This window comes from Aulonocara sp. 'chitande type north' Nkhata Bay, linkage group LG7, assembly GCF_057382095.1.
Source record: "Aulonocara sp. 'chitande type north' Nkhata Bay isolate Kocher_YH1m ecotype deep benthic linkage group LG7, A_spYH_male_GT1.1, whole genome shotgun sequence".
NCBI classification, from domain to species: Eukaryota; Metazoa; Chordata; class Actinopteri; order Cichliformes; family Cichlidae; genus Aulonocara; species Aulonocara sp. 'chitande type north' Nkhata Bay.
In genome coordinates this window covers 32,250,831-32,272,811 of record NC_141350.1, presented here as the reverse complement: position 1 = coordinate 32,272,811, position 21,981 = coordinate 32,250,831, and the positions used below count along the sequence as shown (strand labels likewise).

At 42.4% G+C, this 21,981-nt stretch overlaps 1 protein-coding gene across 1 annotated transcript in view; it reads right to left on the bottom strand.

The window, feature by feature from the left end:
• The window catches only part of shroom3 (shroom family member 3), an 80,265-nt gene extending 58,284 nt beyond the window's left edge, over positions 1 to 21,981 (bottom strand). Inside the window, exons 1-2 of the mRNA XM_086300066.1 lie at positions 21,385 to 21,981; positions 14,467 to 14,621 (exon numbers count right to left, since the gene is read on the bottom strand). Of these exons, the coding sequence (XP_086156192.1) occupies positions 14,467 to 14,621; positions 21,385 to 21,543 (314 nt within the window). The 5' untranslated portion in view covers positions 21,544 to 21,981. The remainder of the gene's footprint in view (positions 1 to 14,466; positions 14,622 to 21,384) is intronic.

The following is a 21,981-nucleotide window of genomic DNA, read 5'->3' as shown; positions in this document are numbered from 1 at the left end:
TCATAAAACCAGCCCTTTCATCCCTCCGTGTGAAGTGACAATAAAGACATGCAGGACAAATAAACGCTATTAAAAACTAGAGGTACTGACGTAAATTACTGGACGTAAATTACTGGATCGGATATCGGAGAAAAATAAAAAAAAATGTAATCCAATCCATTAAATATCAAAAAAGCACCTCACAAAACTTGCGACATGGCGTAACTCTGCTCATAACCATAGCAGATCGCAGCAGTACGGGTCACGTGATAGAGCGGCTGTGTGTATTTGTAGCCTCGCTAGCAACCCGGCATTTCATCTCCGAGGAAGTTATCCCAGAGAGAAGTAAAGCAAGTGTGTAAGTTCATCTCTGAATGTTTGTAAAGCATTCCAGCGTTAAGCTTAACAACCGATATATGGAGCGACTGCCTCTTCTCTCTCCCTCCCTCTCCTGCTGTTACTTCAATCATGAAACTGATCAATGATCAGCTAATCGGCTTGTCTGTCTCTCTTGTTTGTTTATCGCCCACTTCGCGCCAGAAAGAAGAAACCAGCGGCTGAACGACAGCAGCACGTTTAACCTTGATAAGCTGTTGTTAGAATTTATTTATTATTACTTTCTACACCAGGATCCTTTTCTAGGTAGCTGACGGCTGGTAACTGTGCAGGGGCGGATCTAGCAAAGTTTAGCCAGGGGGGCCGATAGGGCATGAACAGGGAAAAGGGGGCACAAAGACATACTTTTCTTTCTTATTGTCATTTTAAATGTCTAGCTTTTAATAAACAATTATCTGAATCTTACACCCAAAGTTTTAATCTGATGTAAAATGTATAGAAGTCTATTACTGTATATAGTAACTATTAAGTCCAATATACCCTAGTAAGCTATAGTACTTTTTCCTTTGGAAAGATACCATTTCAATCTGCAATTTTGCTGAAGAACGATGTTGAATCCATTTAATTATTCTTGAAAAATAATTGATTTCTGTGTATTTTTTCCCCCACACTGCATCAAATTATAGTTGATTACGTCAATTAAGCATCATGAGGAGGAGGGTGGGTGGTTCCCTAATTATTTTTTTTTGCTGGGAGCTTTAGAACCCTATTAGTTAGGTTGCTTAATATTTCTGCTAAGTTCTCTTTAAAATACCAGAATAGGAAGGATGAAGTAGGTTTAAGTTCATTAGATTGATCAGTATTGCTGAACTATGAAATATTTTGGGTGCAGTGTATTTTTTGCATGTAGGTATAACAGAATAGGTTTAGTGTTTTTTTTTTTTTACTTGAGTATAAACTTATACAAAAAGCAGCAAGATATTAAAAAAACTGTTTTATTGATTAAAAAATACACTATATCGGATTCATATCGGTATCGGCAGATATCCAAATTTATGATATCGGTATCGGTATCGGACATAAAAAAGTGGTATTGTGCCATCTCTATTAAAAACACAACAAGCAAAAGGCTGTTGCAGATTTTATTATCTCGTGTTCTGGTTTATGTCCCTCCCAGAAGAGCAGGATTTTGTTTTTCTCCATCGGTTTTGAATTCAGTCTAAGAGACTCAATCAGCACGAAACAAAGCACATGCAAATATTACAGAGAACAACAGGAAGAGACTGTGGCCAAACCTGCTCAACAAAGCACCGACCAACTGCAGCGTATGCACCAAGGAAGACACTGCCAGAACAAACGCATACAGAAAATACACACTCATCCACACCGGTGCTGTCACTGATAACACTGAATCAGCTCTGATAGTATCAGGACTGAGAATCGAGCACCATGTTATCCCCCTGAATGGATTCTGCTGTGCAGCATAAAGGCCCTTTCACAACGGACGCGGCATGCGCTGCGCTCACCGCTAACTCAGAGCGAAGGATGCAAAATTAGTTGCGCTGGCCGCAGAGCTCTGTCATTATTTTGCGGCACCTCTGTGTGTACTAGATGCGCCTGCTTCTTGTCGTTTCAAAAGATGTACATCTCTGGCTTTATATCCTCTACAAGAGTTTGTGTTGAATTTTGTTCAAATGTTCAATAAAAACATATCACGTATCACTCATTCAGAACGAAGAAAGCTTTATAACTATCCCGACTAGTGAAGAGTGTTTCATTTCCACAACACTGCTGTCCCCCTGATGTCCACAGATCTGTTGAAAAGGCTCTGGAGGTCCCTGTATAAGCACGTAAGCCTGTGACAAAGAAAATCACCGAACTCAGACACGCACAGACTGTTTTCCTGTGTGGTGATGAAGGAAAACGCTGGCACGTGAAAGGGCATTTACCCTTCCAGGTCCTGAAGCTCAGTAAAACGCCCCTCCGACAGCCAAACGCATCTGTTCTCAGATTGGATTGTTACACTTGTGATTGACATGACATTGACCAATCAGCTGAAAGGAAGAAAAATCTGGTCAAATTCGTTCTTGCAAGTTGAAACTCACACACAAGCGAGGGAACTTGAGCGCATAGTTTTACAAAGAGTTTTTCGCTTTGTATCTGTAACCAGAACTTAACAAAAAATAAATAAATTGTAACTTGTGTAAATATTTTTTACAAACACACAAACCTTCATCGATAGATGCACAAACATAAAATTTTCAGATTTCTGGTTTACAAGGTTACAAAACTCAGTTCACAACTACGCATTTGATTTACGAGTACAGAATATTTATGACCACAATTTGAGTCCACAGGAAACTGCAGAAACTATTGGATGTGAAGACATGTACAAAAAGTGGAAAAGCTTAATAGACAAAAGAAGAAAAGAATAAAGCAAAAGGCCACAACAAAAAGCGGGGACCCAGCGGGGGGAAAAGTTCCAGGTTTTTATTGTTTCTGTCGTGGCTGCCAATGTGTACAAAACACTACGACACAACCACAAGGTAATTAACACCATCAACTAGCATGAATGCTGGCAACAGTGTTGACCACTTACAAGGGTCACATCGCAGGCTCTACAAAGACTTACCGCAGAGGTAAATCAGCCGTGAAGTCTAAACCTCAGAAAGACAGGCCTGACGGTCTAAGGCTATGAACCAAAAAACTGTGGTTGGGTTAAAATACACTAAACTAAAGCCCTTCATGTAGACTGGCAGCGTGAGACAAGCAGGTGGGACAGATGCCGAATCAGCAAGGCCCAGGCAGTATTTGTAAGGTCTGGCCTTACAAATCTGGCCTTAATAATAAGCAGCATTAAGTTGTGGCAGCAGATCTTGAGAAGGAGATGGGGGCAGCTCAGTTATACCACGAGAAAGCCAACAACCAACATTACAATACAGGCTCTGACCTGGAACCCACAAGGAGAAATAACAAAGGAGACGACCACAAAGTACCTGGAGTCACAAAGACGTTGCAGACATTAAAGCAACAGGACGGACAGTAAAGGCGGCTCAGGACAGACACAGCACTGCTGGGTCGTTGTCCAAGAGTACCCAACTGTCTAACAAGAGTAACCATGCATGTTAATGCTAAGGACGGCTTCATCATTAACACTGCAGCAAAAGGAAAAATCATGAGTGATCATGATTCTTCCTCCGGCCAATGCAGAGAACAACTTCATTCATATCTATCTATCTATCTATCTATGTTAGTTATCTTATAAAAGAGACTTTAAGGACATTGCAGTTTGTTATATTTAGCTTTAACTGTAATTTAAAATATCAGCTATGTAATCAGTTCCTTTAAAAGTACTCCAATCTATTAAGTCTGTGTTTCTCTGATGTTTTCTGGCAGACAATGATGGAAAATATGCTCAACTTTATGCCAAGAAAAAAAATCATCACAGAGCTGCTACTAGGCTGTAGATTATTAATCCTGTTGGAGAAGCACAGATTTGGCATTTTCCTGAATTTTCCACAGAGTAAAGATTATTTTAGGAAAAGCAGCCATAGAAAAAGACACACCTGCAGTGGCCTTGACATTGTAGCATCCAGCAGGAATGCAACTAAACAGTGACTAGAGTTTTTTTCCCCCTTTCTGAAAAAGCCCTGAACATGATCGATGCACTTCACCCAGCAAGCGCCTCCTGTATGCACTCTGTGTTTTTTTTGGTTTTTTGCCTAAGGGGAAATAAAAGCTTTTCCTCATGTGTAATGTAACACTGCTTAAGTGCACGCCGCTGCTTACTGGAGATTAGAAGACAAAACGCAGGTACAGCAGCTGCAAGACGTAAGGGGAGTAGTAGTAAAGGTAATACAGGTAACACACACACATAAACACACACAGCAGGGGTAAGCCCCGATAATATTACCTTACTCATGAGGAAAGCAAGTGTCAGGTATCAATTAAAAGAAGAACAAAAAAGATCTACACACTCGCTACACACATGCTCCACTGTGGATGCACACGCACGCACACGCACAATAAGGAAGTTCATTAAGAAAAAACCTTTGAGTGGCCAGTGTCACAACCTTCACAACCCACAACCCAAAGTTGCTTGTCCAATCCAAACTCAATCCAAGAGCAGAACAAGCTCCTCTGGGTTTAATGTGTGGAGACATTAAACTTCCTGGGAAGCTAAACTAGCTCCTTTTCTACACAAAACTATAAAGGAAAATGACAAAAATGACACAAGGCTAAGAATTTTTACAGTGTCTATGTGTCAAATACACAATAGGAGTCAAGCGAGCTCAGCATAAAGACTGGAATTAGGGGGACGTTAAGAAAATCAACTTAATTAACAGACAAATTGTCACGTATTCAGCCAAACGTCCATTTTTTAAATAGAGTCTACTAGAGGTACACGCTGGCACTATGTCTCGACAAACACCAACATATTCACCCGCTCAGCACATTGGTGCAGTTCGTTTCCCAGCAACCCAGTGGTGATGACAAGACTCTGTGATGTCACTAGACCCATCTGTTGTTTGCTGAGAAATACTTGAAGTACCTCCCTCTGAGAAGCGCTACATGTGGCAGTTTCGTACGGCCTGGACCCAGCTCGCATTCAGTCTGATCTACATCAGTTTGCATCCAGGGGCCCAACATAGAGGAGGACCCTCACGTGTAAACGAAACTGTAGAAAACAAATCTTAACAAAAACAGCCCAGTCACCACAATGCACCATTTCACTGGTATATTCAAACAAACCTGTTAAGATTAGCCCTTTTTTCTTTCATGTATATCTATACTGTTGCATTGATGGCTGTTCATATTAGGCATGGTCAAAGATTCAGTTAATAACATCAGCATATATGCAAGTGATCCCATTTAGAAGCAATTCCTGCCACTCTAGACAGTGATTCTGACACCAAAATGAATATTTTGATGAATAAGGAGAGAGTCAACTCCCCCAAATCTGTAATCACCAGTAAAATGTGACAGAAAAATGCTTAAAAATCGATGACTTTGACTTATATCCCTGCAGGTTATACTTCTATATGCGTAATTTAAGAGAATCCAGAGTTCTGAGTCAGCAACCAATGACCTTAACAATAATCCGTAAGTTTTTAGACATAGAAGTTAAGCTTTTGGAAAGACTGTGGATCTTCTGCAAAACTACCACTAGATTCCTTCTAACATTATCTCTCATCTACTGTTTGTGGAAATTTACAAGAAGAAAAGCTGTTGAATAAACTGTTGCATACATGCAACAGTTCACACAGCTCAGGAAGAAACAGAGAATACATCGCACTGACTGAGAGACCAGAGAGACAAACACTCCAGTTGGTTGTTGGTAATGTTCACATAATCGAATGTCACTATCTGCATGAACCAAGACAAAAAACAAAACAAAACGATAAAGCAAAAAGAATATTTGGAGACAAGTCCCAAGTGCTACTAGTGTCAACCATGGCAACTTGCTAGCAACCAAAGCAATTGTCACCAAGCAGTCAGGAAATTCTTCCAGAGGTCACCAACTGGTCTCAAAGCCTGCATAAATGAGGCCTCAGCAACTGATTTCATAGCAATTACCTCTGGCAACCACTTGCTAACTGTTGCTAAATAGTTTTCCCTATTGATCAGTGGTTGCCAACGAGTCTCTAGGCCTCACGAAGGCCTACGTGTGAACAAAAAAAGAACATAAAACAGGAACTGACAAATACAACACAGGTGAGGCTGTCCCAAGAAAACTACCAAGTGAAGAACCAATGAATAGAAAATAAAACAGGAAATAACCGAACAGACACTTCACATCATGACAAAAAGATTTTTCTCAAAGATCTCTACTCACGATTCTTTACTTGCCCGTATTACCCACATCTGGATTCCAGGTACTCTCTAATAATTTAACTACAACTTTCACCACTAGGGGCAACATTTTACTAGCAAGATGTCTATGGATGTTTGCTGCTGTTTAACATTCATTATCTCTTTTTAGCCCCACCCATTTGACTCGCTGCACCATCTTGTGGTTCAAATTGGTATTGCACTAATGTGCAGTACAGCCCTGCTTTGACTTCAGGGGTTATCTCTTCGATACAACAAACATATTTTGCATAGGTAGCTTTCGATTGCTTTAGTTAGTATCAGCAGGTTTTAAACTATTTTTAAACACAACAATGTACAAGAAAGTACCTTTAATCTGAGAAATCTCCCAGAGCCAAAAAACATTCCACTGAAAACAAACACCCTCCAGGCATTTAAAGGCTTTTCAAGTTTCCAAGTACAATAATCTGGAATGGGCGTTACCTACTGAAGCCTGTCAGACTGAAAAACAATTAAGTGTTGTCTAATCATGTTCCCCAAAGCTTGGAGAACATGACACATTAGGTACACATGCTACTACATTTAAGATGGCGGCGCGCACAGACGCAGCGGCCCGGAGCTCCTACACTTTTGCACTTTTGGTGGTACTGTGTATTATTTCACACAGTCTGGGGTTACTTCAATACAACAGAGATGATCTACTACAACTAAGCCGTGGAGATCTTCAACTAACATCCGAGTATCTCATCCCCCCGGAGATCGTTAAGCAACCCCCGGGGCTACCCGCAACAGCAAGCCGCAGGAGGAGACGTTGCGAGCGGAGGCAGAAGAGAGGCAAGCGGGGAGGCCTGTGGGCACGGCTAAAGACTAGTCCGTTTAAACCACCACTCCCGATCATATTCCTCTCCAACGCCCGTTCAATCCGTTACAAACTGGATGAAATACGACTGCAGATCGCCACTCGACGGACTTTTAATAACTGTTCGTGCATGATTTTCACTGAAACCTGGCTGGACAGCGCCATTCCCGATGCGGCTATCGATCTAGCAGGCCGCACCGCCTATCGAGCCGACAGGTCTGCGGACTCGGGTAAGAAGACTGGCGGGGGGCTGTGCATCTATATTAACAACCTTTGGTGCACGAACGTCACGGTAACGGAAAAACTGTGCAGTACAGAGGTAGAACTGTTGGTGTTAAAGTGCCGTCCATTCTATCTCCCTCGGGAATTTTCTGCCGTTTACATCTGCGCTGTTTACATTCCACCAGATGCTAATGCTAAGCTAGCGTTAGCACAATTGAGCAGCAGCATCAATAACAGCCTGGTAGCACACCCGGACAGTGTCTTTATTGCGGCTGGGGATTTTAACCACGCGGACCTGAAATCTGTACTTCACAATTTCCACCGTAATGTGAAGTGTGCTACCAGAGGAGATAGAACGTTGGACCAGGTGTACACCAACATGGCGAATGCGTACAGAGCCCAGGCTTATCCCCACCTGGGTCTGTCAGACCATCTCTCCCTTCTGCTACACCCAATATACACACAAAAGATCAAGAGCACTGGGATTACAACCAAAACCGTGAGAACATGGCCGCAGGACGCTATTCCGATGCTTCAGGACTGTTTCCACTGCACAGACTGGGATGTATTCAAGGTGCAGGACACTGACAATCGTGTCGCATTGGACAGTTACACCTCCACTGTCTTGGACTACATCTGTTTCTGTGTGGACAATGTAACAACTTGGAAACGATTCCGTGTGTTCCCTAATAATCCACCCTGGATGACACACGGAGTTCAACAACTTATTCGAACAAGGAACAACGCTTTCAAATCCGGGGACCAGGAGGCATACAGTGCTGCCAGGGCCAACCTGAGAAGAGGCATCAAGACTGCCAAGCAGCAGCACAGGAGGCGTATCGAGGCCAGGTTTGAGAACAACACAAACCCAAGGCAGGTCTGGGAGGGCATCAGGGCTATCACGGACTACAAAAGAAGAACACCATCACCCTCAGCCGACAGTTCTACTCTGGCTGAGGATCTAAATCTCTTTTATGCCCGTTTTGACAGGGAGAACACCGACCCTGTCCTGTCCCCTCTCCCCTCAACCGACCCTGCTCCGGTCCTGAGCACTCATGAGCTGAGGCGTGTGTTCCGGAGCATTAACACCAGGAAGGCGGCCGGGCCGGATGGAGTGCTGGGCCGGGTGCTAAAAGACTGTGCTGCGGACCTGGCGGACGTCTTCACCTCTATATATAACACCTCGTTGTCCTGTTCACTGGTACCATCCTGTTTCAAAGCAGCAACCATCGTTCCCATCCCAAAACAGTCAAATGTCACATGTCTGAACGATTTCAGACCTGTGGCACTCACCCCCATTCCCGCCAAATGCCTGGAGAGACTGGTCATTAAACACATCAGAGCTGCTTTTCCACCATCCCTGGACTCGCACCAGTTTGCATACAGGGAGAACCGGTCAACCGAGGATGCGATCGCCACAGTGCTGCACACATTACTGAAGCACTTGGAACACAGGAACACCTATGCACGGCTCCTCTTTGTAGACTACAGCTCGGCTTTTAATACCATCCGGCCATACAAACTCCGTCCCAAACTCCACCAACTGGGACTTAACTCCTCTCTGTGCAACTGGATTGTGGACTTCCTCACTAACCGTAGACAGAGTGTCAGAGTGGGTAAGAACACCTCTTCCACCCTTGTGGTCAACACCGGTGCCCCTCAGGGGTGTGTTCTGAGCCCTCTGCTATACACTCTCTTCACCCATGACTGTATTTCCTCCTGCGCGTCCAATCTCATTGTTAAGTTTGCAGATGACACTACAGTGCTCGGACTTATATCCAACAATGATGAGACAAACTATAGGACAGAGGTGCAACAACTAGAGTCATGGTGCCACGACAATAACTTGGTCTTAAACACCAAAAAGACCAAGGAGATCATTGTAGATTTCCGGAAGAGGGGCCATAACAACCATCTGCCTCTCTTCATTGGCAGTGAGGCGGTGGAGAGGGTGAGCAGTTTTAAATTCTTGGGGGTAACTGTGACCGAGGACCTGTCCTGGGGCAACCATATCACCTCAGTTGTACGGAAGGCCCAACAGCGCCTCTACTACCTGAGGAGACTGCGGAGCGCACACATTCCCAGATCTCTGATGTTGAACTTCTACAACTGTGCCATCAGCAGCGTTCTGACGTATGGATTTCTAGTGTGGTTCCCCAGCTGCACCAAGGCCGATCAGCAAGCACTCCAGCGGGTGGTGAAAGAAGCTGGCAGAATTATTGGAACAAGTCTGCCAGAGATCAGTAATATCTTCCCCACTCGCTGTCTGAGGAGGGTGCACAGTATCCTGCGGGACCAACATCACCCTGCGCGCCACCTTTTCCATCTGCTGCCCTCAGGGAGAAGGTACAGGTCTATACAGGCCAGAACATCCAGACTGGCCAACAGCCTGTATCCACAGGCTGTGAGGCTCCTGAACTCTCTGCCCCCCTCTCACGGACAATAACCATATCCAACTTCTTAATAGCAATGAACTGGTCTGCATTGGTGCATCACATCTTTATTCTCTTCCCCCTCCTGCCCCCCCCCCCTTTCTTAAATAGATAACTATCATATCTGATATCATATCTCACAGTACAATAATATTGAATGGGTTGCATTGTTGTATTTTGTCATGTTTCTCAGGTCTTTGTCTGAATTTCTACGAACATTATTGCTAAGGATTGTCTTATTGCATTGGAGTCACACTGGGTTAAATATGTACACTTGGGTTTTAAGGGGTATTTATTATTTTCTTCTTTTTTTTGGGTTGTATGGAAGCCCCAAACGCAATTTCATTGTTCTTGACAATGACAATAAATAAATAAATACTAAATAAATACACTATAACTAAGGAGTTAAACTACATGGATTTAAATTAAACCCTCATATGCTGGCTTTATATCACAATAGTCACATTGAAACTCTAAAGTTTGAAATGACATCAGCCATCTTTACTTAAATACAAATTTAACTTAAAGTCTGCTTCATTTGTTCTCACTACTTATAGAAAACACACTTACATACACTTACAGCTCTGATGGGCAGCTCCTCTGAAATTCTTCTGCTTTGTTTTCAGCTTGTTGTGAGTACACTAATGGCACGATTCCCTCTGAATGTCTGTGCTTCTGAGTGTGTGTTTGCGTGTGTGTCTCTCTTTGCTTTTGTGTCTCCAAGCCAATCAGGGCTCACCTGAAGGCACCAATCAGATCGAGCACAGTCAGGTATGGAGGAGAGAAAGTCGTAAGGAGAGACAAAGAAGGCGTGGTCTGACAGGTGCGTTTGGTGTCGACATCATGCGCCTTTTGTCTGACTGACACCAAGGATGGAAGACACACACACACAATACCAACAATAAAAGCAGCTAATACCCGCTAAAGTCACACACATAGTTTTATAATGCCTTCCGGATAAAGGACACGCATACACACAAACAGAGACTTTGGTCTTCTGCGGTAATAACCATCAGTTCAGCTCAATAAATCTTTATTACCCCACCGAGAGGCTGTTGCTTTGCAGCTGGAGACGATGGAGGAGCTGCAGGAGGAGGTGATGAATGCTTCTCCCAAAACAAGACAAACCCTAATCCTAGTGTTAGGCTAAGAAAGAATACACATTCAAACTTTTCTTTCCTTGGATCAACATTACGGGAAGTAACACAAAGAAAGAAACCTACACAAGTCATGGCAAAAGGTAAAGGTGAAAAGTACCAACCCCCCCCCCTCCCCCGAAAAACGTGTCCAAAATCTGCAGTTCCTCTAATGTCCACTTGAGGCTGACTCAAGGTAGGCTTCACCTGCTCTGATGAAAATCACTTTAGTAGGTTTTTCAGTAAAGTTTAAGGTGCTAGACCATTTTTTATGGGATTATCATTCAATCCCTTGTCTCTAAATATGGTCACTAATGGTTCCAGAAACCTGGCAGCAGCCAGAAGGCCGGTGTTGAGGCTTCAAAACTGGTTGGCATCACAGTAATCCAAGTAACTGGACTGGATTTCTGGACTGTGTTTTAATGCAATTATATGAAAAATATTATAGCTTTGTGTCATATAACACCGTTAGCAGCTATGTGTCTGTTTTGCCAGCTTGCTAACTAAACTTCCCAGTAGTTAGATGATAACCACCATTTTGTGGTGATAATGTTGAGGCTTCAAAACAGAGACTCCCATAAGACAGAAAAGTTCTAAAATGATACAGCTCCTTCAGACTTTATTACATTATTAGACTAAAACTCCTGACACCTGCAGAACCAGCGAACTTTAACACTTCTCAGGCCTATAGCCAGAACAGCCAAGACTCAGGTGGGTCCATCTGACGTAAACGCACAGTCCCAGCCTTTTATCTATTTTTGATTTGTGTTTCTGGGCATGACTTTTTTGCATCTCTGGATGACATTTTTCTTCTGTTTGAGCTCAGATGTACTGATTTGTGTCCACATATAAAGGTTGAAGGGAGTGATGGTGGAGGGGTCATATCAGAGACCCAAGTTTGGCTCTGTTTGGTTGCTGCGGCTGCCTAGATAACCCTCTAATGTATTTAGTACCCTGTCATGTGTCAATCACCAGTCTCATCGGTAGCTCCTGTTGCATTAAAGTTAAGAAAAACCTTTTTGGGCCTGCTGATTTAGCATTCCCAGTGTGGGAAGGGTTGCCTATAGTTGCTTAAAGTCACTGAAGTCCATTGATTCGTAAGAATGACTTTGGTTTGGTTTGGAACAGATCATAGTCTGGGTAAAAGTAGAACAGTCAAAACTTGTTTTACACTTTCTTGCTTTCTGTGGACAAAATACAAGCTGCAAACATGAATATGCTTCGTGCCAAAGCAGAGCACTTTCAGAGCTGTGCTCGTGAAAAAAACGTGACAAATTGTGTCTGTGGTATCAAATGGATTGCTGGGCTGATCCATGACACTAAAAAGCATCTAAAAAAAACAAAACGCTGACTGCACATCAACATGCAAACCAGGGTCCAATGTTCAAACCTTCTAGTTTGCCTCCGTACAGCCCCATCACAATAGAGTAGAGCAGAACAGAATCGAATAAGGACTAGAAATGAAATGTTGAACCTGTGCAGTGTCCAACTTTTACAGTTTCAGATCCAAACAGGAAGAAAATCAGACCAAAACACACACACAGCCTTCCCTTGTCACCACGCCTTCCACAGTCCTGTGTGTGTGTCTTTACACCTGTCCCACAGAGTGTGTGTGTGTGTGTCTAAAGTCTAAAGTCCTGCATTGTGTTTGGCGTCTCACGCGTCTTCCAGTAAACAGAAGTTGCAGTAGCGACAGTGGCCTCGCTCACAGTCACACCCCAAACCCAAACACATACCTGGCAGTGCATCAACCTCAACACTGATGCTGGGTGGCACGACACGCCCTCTGCTGAGGTCTCCTGCTCCTTATTTTACGATTAAATGGGTGATTGTTGTTTGCTTCTTAGCAGTCTTATGTTTTAATACAGCCTAACCTCAAAACCGACTTAGCTTTAAAACGCTGGACAAAGTCTGAACATCAGCGCTAATCACACAATGAGTGCTGAAGTTGGCACCCGGGCATGTCAGAGGTCATAAATGGGTCTAATCAGCATGTGATCCTGGTCTGATGAACCTTTAACCGGATGTGAAGAAGTGTTTGATGCCTTCAGGAGATTGTAGAAGCTTCACCTACAGGACCCAGGAACAGGCTAGTTTAACCACTCCAGTACTGTCATAGCTTCAAATGCGTCACTCTGATACATATTTGAAACAAGACTCCTTAAGAAAACAAACTGCAATTTCAACAAGACTTCTGTTTTCCCACATCTGCTCAGTACACTGCTTCTCCTTTTCATTAAATGTTTATGTCATATCTTTATGATCTAAAAATCTAGAGCTCTAGAAGTAATCCAAAAACAAATTTCTATATATTTTCCCTACTTTACGGTCATACAGGTATCACAACAACGGGAGCACGCTGAGCCTCAGGTTCAGCTCAGATTTGGAGCCAGATGTGTTGCACCAGCCCAAACTGGATTCAGGCATAAAAAAAAAGTACTGTCAGGTATTTAAAAAGAGAACCCAGTGACAGGATTGCCTGTGAGAGAAGGGAACCTTTTGCAACTGACTCTGTTGCATATTTCTGGAGGTGCAAAATACCCCAACCATATTTAAATGTGGTTGAATCGATTTATCTTCATTTGGCATGTCAAAAACATGAAATGATGACATTTGTTTCCCAAATAAGAACAAATAGAATAAACAGAATAAACCTTAGCGGTCAACATAATTATAACATGCAGTTTACTGCTAAATATGTCAATATTTAACGTCAAAGAAAACAAGCATGTCTTATTTTTGTGCTTGATATTTGAATGAGCTTGCAGACTCTCGTGTTGAGAAAATGGGGCAACTTTTATACATTGCCCATAAAAATAACCACACCTATGAGAGCTATTTAAGGTGTGCGCTCACGTGCTATTTTGCCCTTTTGTTTGGCCCTTGGTTTGGTAGTTAGGTGAGTCTTTCATCCTCATTTTGGTTTGAGTATAAGAATGTTGTAATTAAGCTTCCTGAAGTTTGCACTCTGGAGGTGTATGGAAGCAAAATGACAAAATGTGTCCTTGGCCAATAACTTATGAACCTCACTGTAAGTGTAATACAACATAATACAACATAATACAACATAATAAATAATCAGCACGACATGAATGACGGCTCCTAGAACACAGGCTGCACTTTGGGCTAAAATCCTATCCCCAAATCAAACTGTGTGCTGGGCACGCTGGACTCAGCTGTTACTCCCAAAACATCTATACCGGACATCCAGTAATATCATTAAAGTGAATTCTATTAATCGCTGACATGGTGACAGCCTTTAATAACACACAGTCAACTGAGTCAAATCCCCAGCCAGTCTGTGCTTGTCTGAACTGTTATTATCATAGATAATAATTAATTATTTAGGGTAAAAGTCTAGACGTGGGCAACAGATTGCGCTCACTCCAACCTTGTACTACACTGTTGGTCACTCATTCCAGATTTTCTTTAATTTAATAAACTACTGCACTGAAAACTCACAGCTGAAACCAAGTGCTGGAATAAAACCAACATTTACAGCAAGTAAAGCTACACTCCAAACACACTCACCCACCGCCTGCTGGGATTATCAGGTTTCAGGCTGTTGCTAGAAAGAGAAATATCCACCCTGCGTGCTTGCAGAAAGCTCTGAGTCGGTCTCAGAAACAGACGTTTGTGGTCCGTTTGCCTCAGTTTTGTTGGTTTGAGCTTTAACAACTGGCGTGTGTACCTGCGGACGGTGAGATGCAGAGTCTTGTACGATCCTTTTATCAGAGCGACGGCCTCCTGACGGTACCCGGTCAGCTCAATGTCGTTGATGATGACAATCTCATCGCCCACCCGCAGAGGCTGCTCCAAACTGTCCGCCTTGCCGCCCTCCTCGACCTGTACAAACAAACACACAACATCAGCTAATGCAGTCCAAACATGCGGCTGCAAAGTGTGAGTTCCTAGCACCCGAGTTTGTGGGGCAGGGGCTCGTTACGCAAGGCTGCTCCTGGTACTGACCTCCAAATGAAAGGTCTGAGAGCTGAAAGGGGCCAAGGTTTAAGAGGTTTGTAAGATCCAAGACCTTGAACTTCGACTGGTGTCTGTGCTGAGTTAGGCTGAACATACAAAATGATGAAACATGTTGGGCTACACTTCCTCTGGCAGCTGCTATCAGGCCGTCTATTGTTCTGGCAGGACTCGCTCCCGTGTGTGTGTGTGTGTGTGTGTGTGTGTGTGTGTTATGGACAGGGTCACTGCAGGGAAGAGCAGGAGGTCTTGGGTGTTTGTGATCCTTACATCCTGTATGTCTCTCAATTCTTCATAGGTTTCCTTCCTCTAGACGTCAGAGTTCTCATAGTTTTGTCATTTCTAATCAGTTTTTATTCCTATTTCATTTGTTTTGCTTTTATTTCCTTAAGACGGAAATATTCTAAAATGATCCTAAACTAGTCTAAAATAATAAAGTACTTATATTTAGAAGGGAATCAGCACTAATGACACAAAAACAGATTAGATGAGTGTTAACAGGAAATGCTGTTGTTGAGGTTCTTTTTGTAAGTGAAGTTTGGTTGAGTCTCTGAATGAAGCATCAGTGTTTTAATCCTCTCAGTCTGAGTGCTGCATACTGGAAACTGCATACGTGTTTGGAAAGCCTGACAGGGGTAGCAGTAAGCAGGGGAAGAACTTGGCATTTTACCAGCTGCATACAATACATTTTTCATGTCATAGCACACTGAAGTAAACCTTCACTTTAATTACAGCACAAATCACAATCAGAGCAAACCCAAATGTGACTCGAATGTCTCTGATCACTCCCACACGCTCCTTCTCTAACACACACACATACACACACACTGTAAATATCAGTGTGACCCTGCTACTTTATCATTGCTGACAGTGATGACCCTTAGCAGCCTGTCACTGTGTGTGCATCAGTATCACAGCACACGACTGCCTGTTTATCAGTGTGTGTGTGTGTTTCCTCTTAAAGTCACATCATCTTGTTCAGCACAAGATAAACTCAATCAAATCCTGAGCTGCTCATCAACATATTTCTGGACAAGCGTCATCTGGTCAAAGTGCACTGATTGATTAGAAGTAGTGCACAGTTACAGAGGACGAGCGTTCTGGTACTGAAAGCTTCTGAAAGTTTCCCTTTGTTATCCTATAGGTACACGGTGCATGTGGTGATCAGGAAGAGAACTGGGTTTGCCTAAATGTAATCTTAAAACCCCTGCTTGTCATCTGAAGACCATTTTGATTTTTATTAGCTGCATTTCTAAACTTTAGGTGATACACGGAACAGGAAACAGGCACCGGTCCACTTGCTCCCGAGGCTAAAACCAGCAGTGTAACTAGTGAGTTCCCAGATGGGAAAGATGCATTATTGATAAGATAAGATGCCTTATTGTCCTGTTGATTCCTGTTTTAGATCGTAATAAGTAAGCATTAGAGATGTCACAGCAACATTTACTATAACATTTGGATATCAGGCATGAAGTGAGCAGCAGTAGACATTTTTTAGAGCCTAAACTCAGCAGAGTTGTTTTGGAAAACATATCTCATCAGTTTGGTCCTGTTGAGGCTGCTAAGCTTTGCACTTGGAAAGGTCAGATTAACCACGATGGGTAAAAAACACACGAGAATGACTCTGTTTGTTTTGCACATATTTTCCTGTGATCGACAAAAGTGTCTTGCTCTGTTCTGAAACAATAAACCCCACCCACCTGGGACTCTTTAAGTTTTAAAACCACTGCCAAAAATGTCTTGCAGGGAGTGTCTGAAGCTCTTCTGAATTACAACACGTGTTACTTCTCAACAAAAACATGATGCGTCTTCACCCACATGCTGCAACTGCAGCATCGGGAAAATACAAAGTTTTGATGAACATGTACCATCTGCGCTAGGCGACTTGAATCACTGACTCTGAGGAGATAAACATTAGTGCGCGGTTGCAGGTGTTTATCTAAACTAGTGCTGATTAACACAAAGGAGTAGTATCTAATGAGCGTTACTGATGTGAGGGAAAAGAAACATCCTCTCAGAGCTGTGAAGGAAAACTGTGTTAAAGCATTCCCGAGCTCTGCAGAACGATGCACATGCCTGCACTGTTTGCCTTTTTCAGGAATAAATATACCCAAATAAGGCCCACAGAATCACTCAGTAACTCCACGAGTGTGTGTGTGTGTCAGTGACTGTGGTATTCCAGCTGAAATTCATTATCCTGCAGACCGAGATATCTAAACAGAGTGGCTCAGCCCGCTCATACTGTGACTGAAACAACATACCTCCTCTAATCAATAAAGACTGTGTGATTTGGGAAAATATCCTCTGAGAGCGATGGGGGGCCTCGGCCAAGGAAAAGCACTCTCTCTCTAAACTAGAGCTGGACTCAGGTTCACTGCCTCTCTAGCTTGTGAAAACCTGAAGTTTCCATACTTTTGACCTCTCATTAGAGGTTAAAGATTAGGCATGTGCTCTTTATTTATTAATCTGAGGGATATTTAGAGGTGATTATAGCCAGTGTTTAAAAAAAAAAGAACACAAATAAAACATCCTGAAGATATAATATGCTGACTTTTAGTTCCAGGATTAAAGGATACAGGAGTGTAATATATAAACTGCACGCTGAATCATTGTTGTACTCAATCAGTCCTATGATGGTGGTGTCATCTGCAATGGAGTAATTTAAGCGTTATGGCGAAATGTCATTGTGAATATATTGAAAGATGATAGATCCATAATGAAAAAGAAATGTAATCTTGTCACCTACTAAAAAAACGTTTGTGGCTTAAATAAATGCAACAGAGGAGAATCTGAACTCTCGCCCCAACTGTTCGTATACAGACCATCTTTTGAGAAGCTGGTCTGTATTGATTCGTTCAAGTGGTTTCTAATTGACATCAGCTTGTTTGACCAGAATGTGTCATTCAGTCAGTGCCACCATGCAGCATGATTTACACCCAAAGTGTGATTAATAATGAGACTTTAGCTGGAAGATGAAGCAAGGCAATCAAAGAAAAAAAAAGAGAAAAAAAAAAAATAAAAAAAAAAAAATATATAAACGGGTAAGCCAGTTCACTGTAATTGCATGAAGCTGGTGTACTCCCAAGAGACATATTTAAAAAGAATTATGAGGATATCCTGATGCTTTAACTCTAAAACACTGGATCCTACATTTACCACAGTGGGATACTACAACATCTATTCATCAAGGACTTCTCACCTCTTTATTCACATTTCCAGCTTTTAACACTGTGGTTCTGAAATAAATCGAATAGCCATCATTATGACATATTCGAGGTTATGTTCTCATGCTTCAAAACCGATACTGAACCTGTTTAAAAGAACCAGTGGACTAGTGTGACACTTAATACACACCATTAACTGGTGTGTATTTTGCTTGGCCACAACCAGCATAACCCTTTAGATTATAGATTATAATATATAAATCTTCAGCCCTGAGCTGGGTCTAAATGAGTCCACTGGTCTTTGCTTTTCTGGAAAATCTCAATATCATGTCATCTAGGTTGTTTTGTTCAACAGCTGCGAGACTGGTGAAAACACTGTGAGTGTAAAGGAGGCTTATCAGCAGATTAGAATTGACGGTAAAAACACATCTTTGCATCACCAGATTAATACATGCATATTCCTGTGATTCACTGGGTGGTTTTTAAAAGTTATATGGCTTAAAAACTGGGACATATGAAACACATCCGACCAGCAATCATCAAAACAGGCTGTAAATAAAAGAATCAGTGAAAACATGGCACTTTCAAATGATCTCAAACCAAAACGCTGAACATAACCTGCATTTGACCAAGTTATGTGTTCAGCCTGTTACCATGGTGAATTAGCCAGGTAAAAAAAAAGAGCAACTTTCATGACACAGAAAACTCTGACTATTACCTTGACACAGATTGCCAAAAATGTAATATCCTTTTGGAGTACAGGCCTCAGATTTTGCTTAAGGTTAGCAACCAAAGTGCAGTTAGCCAGTTTATCAAATTATCCAGGCAGGTTTGTGACCTTAATGGCAAGTTTGGTTGAATTGCCTGACTTATTCTTTCAAAACAGTATTTTGTGTAAGCTAGGTAGCTTGTTAGCTACCTTTAGCTCAAACAAAGCTAGCTTTGATCCTAAAAGTGCACTTAAAATGTTTGAGTCTTTTATAAAAAACAAAGTTTTAAATTAAATCATAATAATAAATTTTCAATAAATAGCATTTTAAAAGATGCACAACGCAAAACTAAATAAAGCCCTGGATCTTTTTCAGGTTGAGTAAACATTTCAGTCCCAGCAAAGACTTTGTTCACCTTTACACTGATGGTGTAACTCTGGCACACACACAGGTCATGAGACCTTCAGATTAAAACTCATTAAGTTTTAATCTGAAGGTTTAACTTTCCTAGAGCCATCGCTGTGACCTCTGACCCCAGTTCAGCACAGCGTTGATACAAAACAAGCAAAGTGTGCCAGGTGTCTTTTACGGTTGGTTGGCGGCAAAAAGAAGAGAATGAGTGAGACACACAAACAGAAAAGGAGACAGGACATAAAGAGAGACGCAAAAAAACTGAAGCGCGACATCATGCTGGTGTTGGGGTCAAACATGGAGAACTGTGCTAACGCCAGCCAAAGTACAGCACAAAATAAAAGCATGATTGTATTCAAAAGCAACCAGGAAAACACATTATTCACATTCTTGTCCTATTTTACAGTGTTTGGCCTCCATCCCAGAATAACCTTCACAGAAAGACACACACACACACGCACGCACGTACCAGCCTGGCGATTTGCATTTTAATAAAATGAGGCCAGGATGGTGGCTGTAAGGATGGAAGTGGTCATCTACTAATGATGATATCAAAGGTTTTGGGCTTTTTTCTTGGCTTTAAAAAGAAGAAGAATTAAAAATCCATCACAGATTTCACTGACTCTTTGGCCAAAGTGTGGCTCAAACCTACAGCTTTCATTGGGCCATATTTGATGGTGTTGACTCAGGCTGACTCAACTTACCCAGAGGTCCATCTTATATGAGCTAGAGGTCAAGTATGTTGTGATGTCTGGCTCACACAATACTAACCAGTGCCATAACTAAGCCATGACTGCCAAAAGTAGCCAAACTTGGGCCCATATTTCTCTGCCGTCTGGGATGATTCTGGGCAATGAAGCGGCTGGTAAAGAGTAACACTTTCATTACTGACATAGTTATAGGGGTTACTGATTATTGGCGCATCGAGTGATTTATTTATTTTGAATTTGTTTAAGGCAAAAAGCCTCAAAGACAGTGAAGCTTGAAAGCAAAGACTACATGTGAATGGATATAGTCACCAGTAAAGTCTTGATTTTGAAGCCTCAAGCCAAGTGTTTTCTTTCCTTTTCTGTTTTTTGCTCAGGTTTTCCCCAACACAGGTTGCACAAGTTTATTTTGCAATCCTTCTCATCTCATGTTTCATATACTCTCGCTGGTCAGGTTTCTGCTCTAGCAGCCGATGATGTCACTTTGCAGTTTCTAGTCTCGGTTCTGGGGGTCGGACAGACTTTAACTCCACTTCATAGACTGCAGCTGGGAGCAGGCAGCGGTTATTGTTCTGCAGCAGAGTTAAAAGCCCATCCAAGAGATGAGGAAGCTACTGAAGAGGCAGCTGATTATTGCTCCTGAATATATCGTTTTATCTGTTTGTTTATTTTATAAAAGCAAAACGCACATATGCGTGTCTGTACAAACATAATCATTCTCAGTCCATGAGAAAAACTGCCCACATGGCCTTCTTGATGTTTTGAAACCAGACACAATGAGTGAGATGTGGATCACACCATTTTATGAGCCTGTTACAGATGTATGTGTTTATTTTGTCCTGCCTCATCCTCCTTTCTGCCTTTAATGGGACCATAATTTATCAAATGAACATCATAATCTATTTAATAAAACTTAAAACGAGCAAATGAAACCATAAAATCATCAGTAAAGTGTGTATTCAGATCATAAATCATTCGAGAATTAGGCTCAATTACCCACAGACTTCTATACAAACCGACTTCAAACCAGAGTTGTCGCCCCCTGTTGGTCATTAGAAAAAGAAAATGCAGAATTAAAGCTCTTCCACATTGGCTTCATCTTCCAAACCTCTGTGGTGTCTTTTAAAGCCTGCCCCGTGCTAGGATGTAAAAATCAGAAGATCTCGGCCTCACCTCCATAGACATTGTCCTTCTGTTTCATGCAGCACATTAAATTAGAGGCAAGTGCTACTAAAAGGCCTGACTGCCCCTTTGAACTGCAATCTGTGTTGATCAGGTGTTCGCAACAACAACAACTTTAATAACTTTTCTGCATATATTTAAAATACATTTAAACTTCTGCCACTGATATGCTGTAGTTACAGATTAGATTTGTGCTGTGTGTTTTATTATTAATGTATTTTATGTATTTCTGTTTTATATTACTGTGAAGCACTGTGTGGTTTTTATCCTGTGAAAGGTGCTATATAAATAAATTGATTTGATTTGATTTACAGTTTAGAAATAATAGTATTCACTGATTCATGCAAAATCAATCGATATGATTGGAATAATTATTCACTCTTTCCCTGTTTCCGGCTTCCCGTCATGCGCAGAACAGGTCACAAACACAGCAGGCCTCACACGTCCTGTCTCCTACCTTGGAGATGATGAGCGGCTCTCCGTGCTCCAGGCCACCCTGCAGGGTGAAGCCCCACGGCGCTCCTCCATGCAGCCGGGCCTCCACCAACACCCAGCCGCCTCCTTCTCCTCCACCGCCCGCCGCCTGCTGGAGCCCCGCCCGGCCACCGCTCTCCATGCCTGGCCAGGGGGAGCGCACACTCCCGGCTCCTATGTCCTCAGCCTGAGGAGGATAAAGTGGAGGTGGAGGGGGGACCGGTGTGAAGAAAACGAGCTGTCCTTCACGAGTGCATTGCCGTCATTCATTTATAACTCCTCGTTAAGAGCGAAGAGAGCAGGAGGTGTCCGTGCACAGAGTCGCGTTTCCTGCAAAGTGCATTCCTGGAGCGCGCAGAGCGGCGGTTCCTCCGCCGGAGAAACTCCTAAAAAACACCCCGTAGGAGTCTGAAAGGAGTCCTAAAAGTTTACGGAGAGGAGAAGGCCATCAAATTTCCACATGAACGAGAGGCAGCCCGAATCAGATCTGCTCAAACACAAATCCAAACCTACTCTCCCTCTCTCTCTCCCTCTCTCTCTCTCTTTCTGTGTCTCGTCCAAAAATCAGTTTAGCATCACA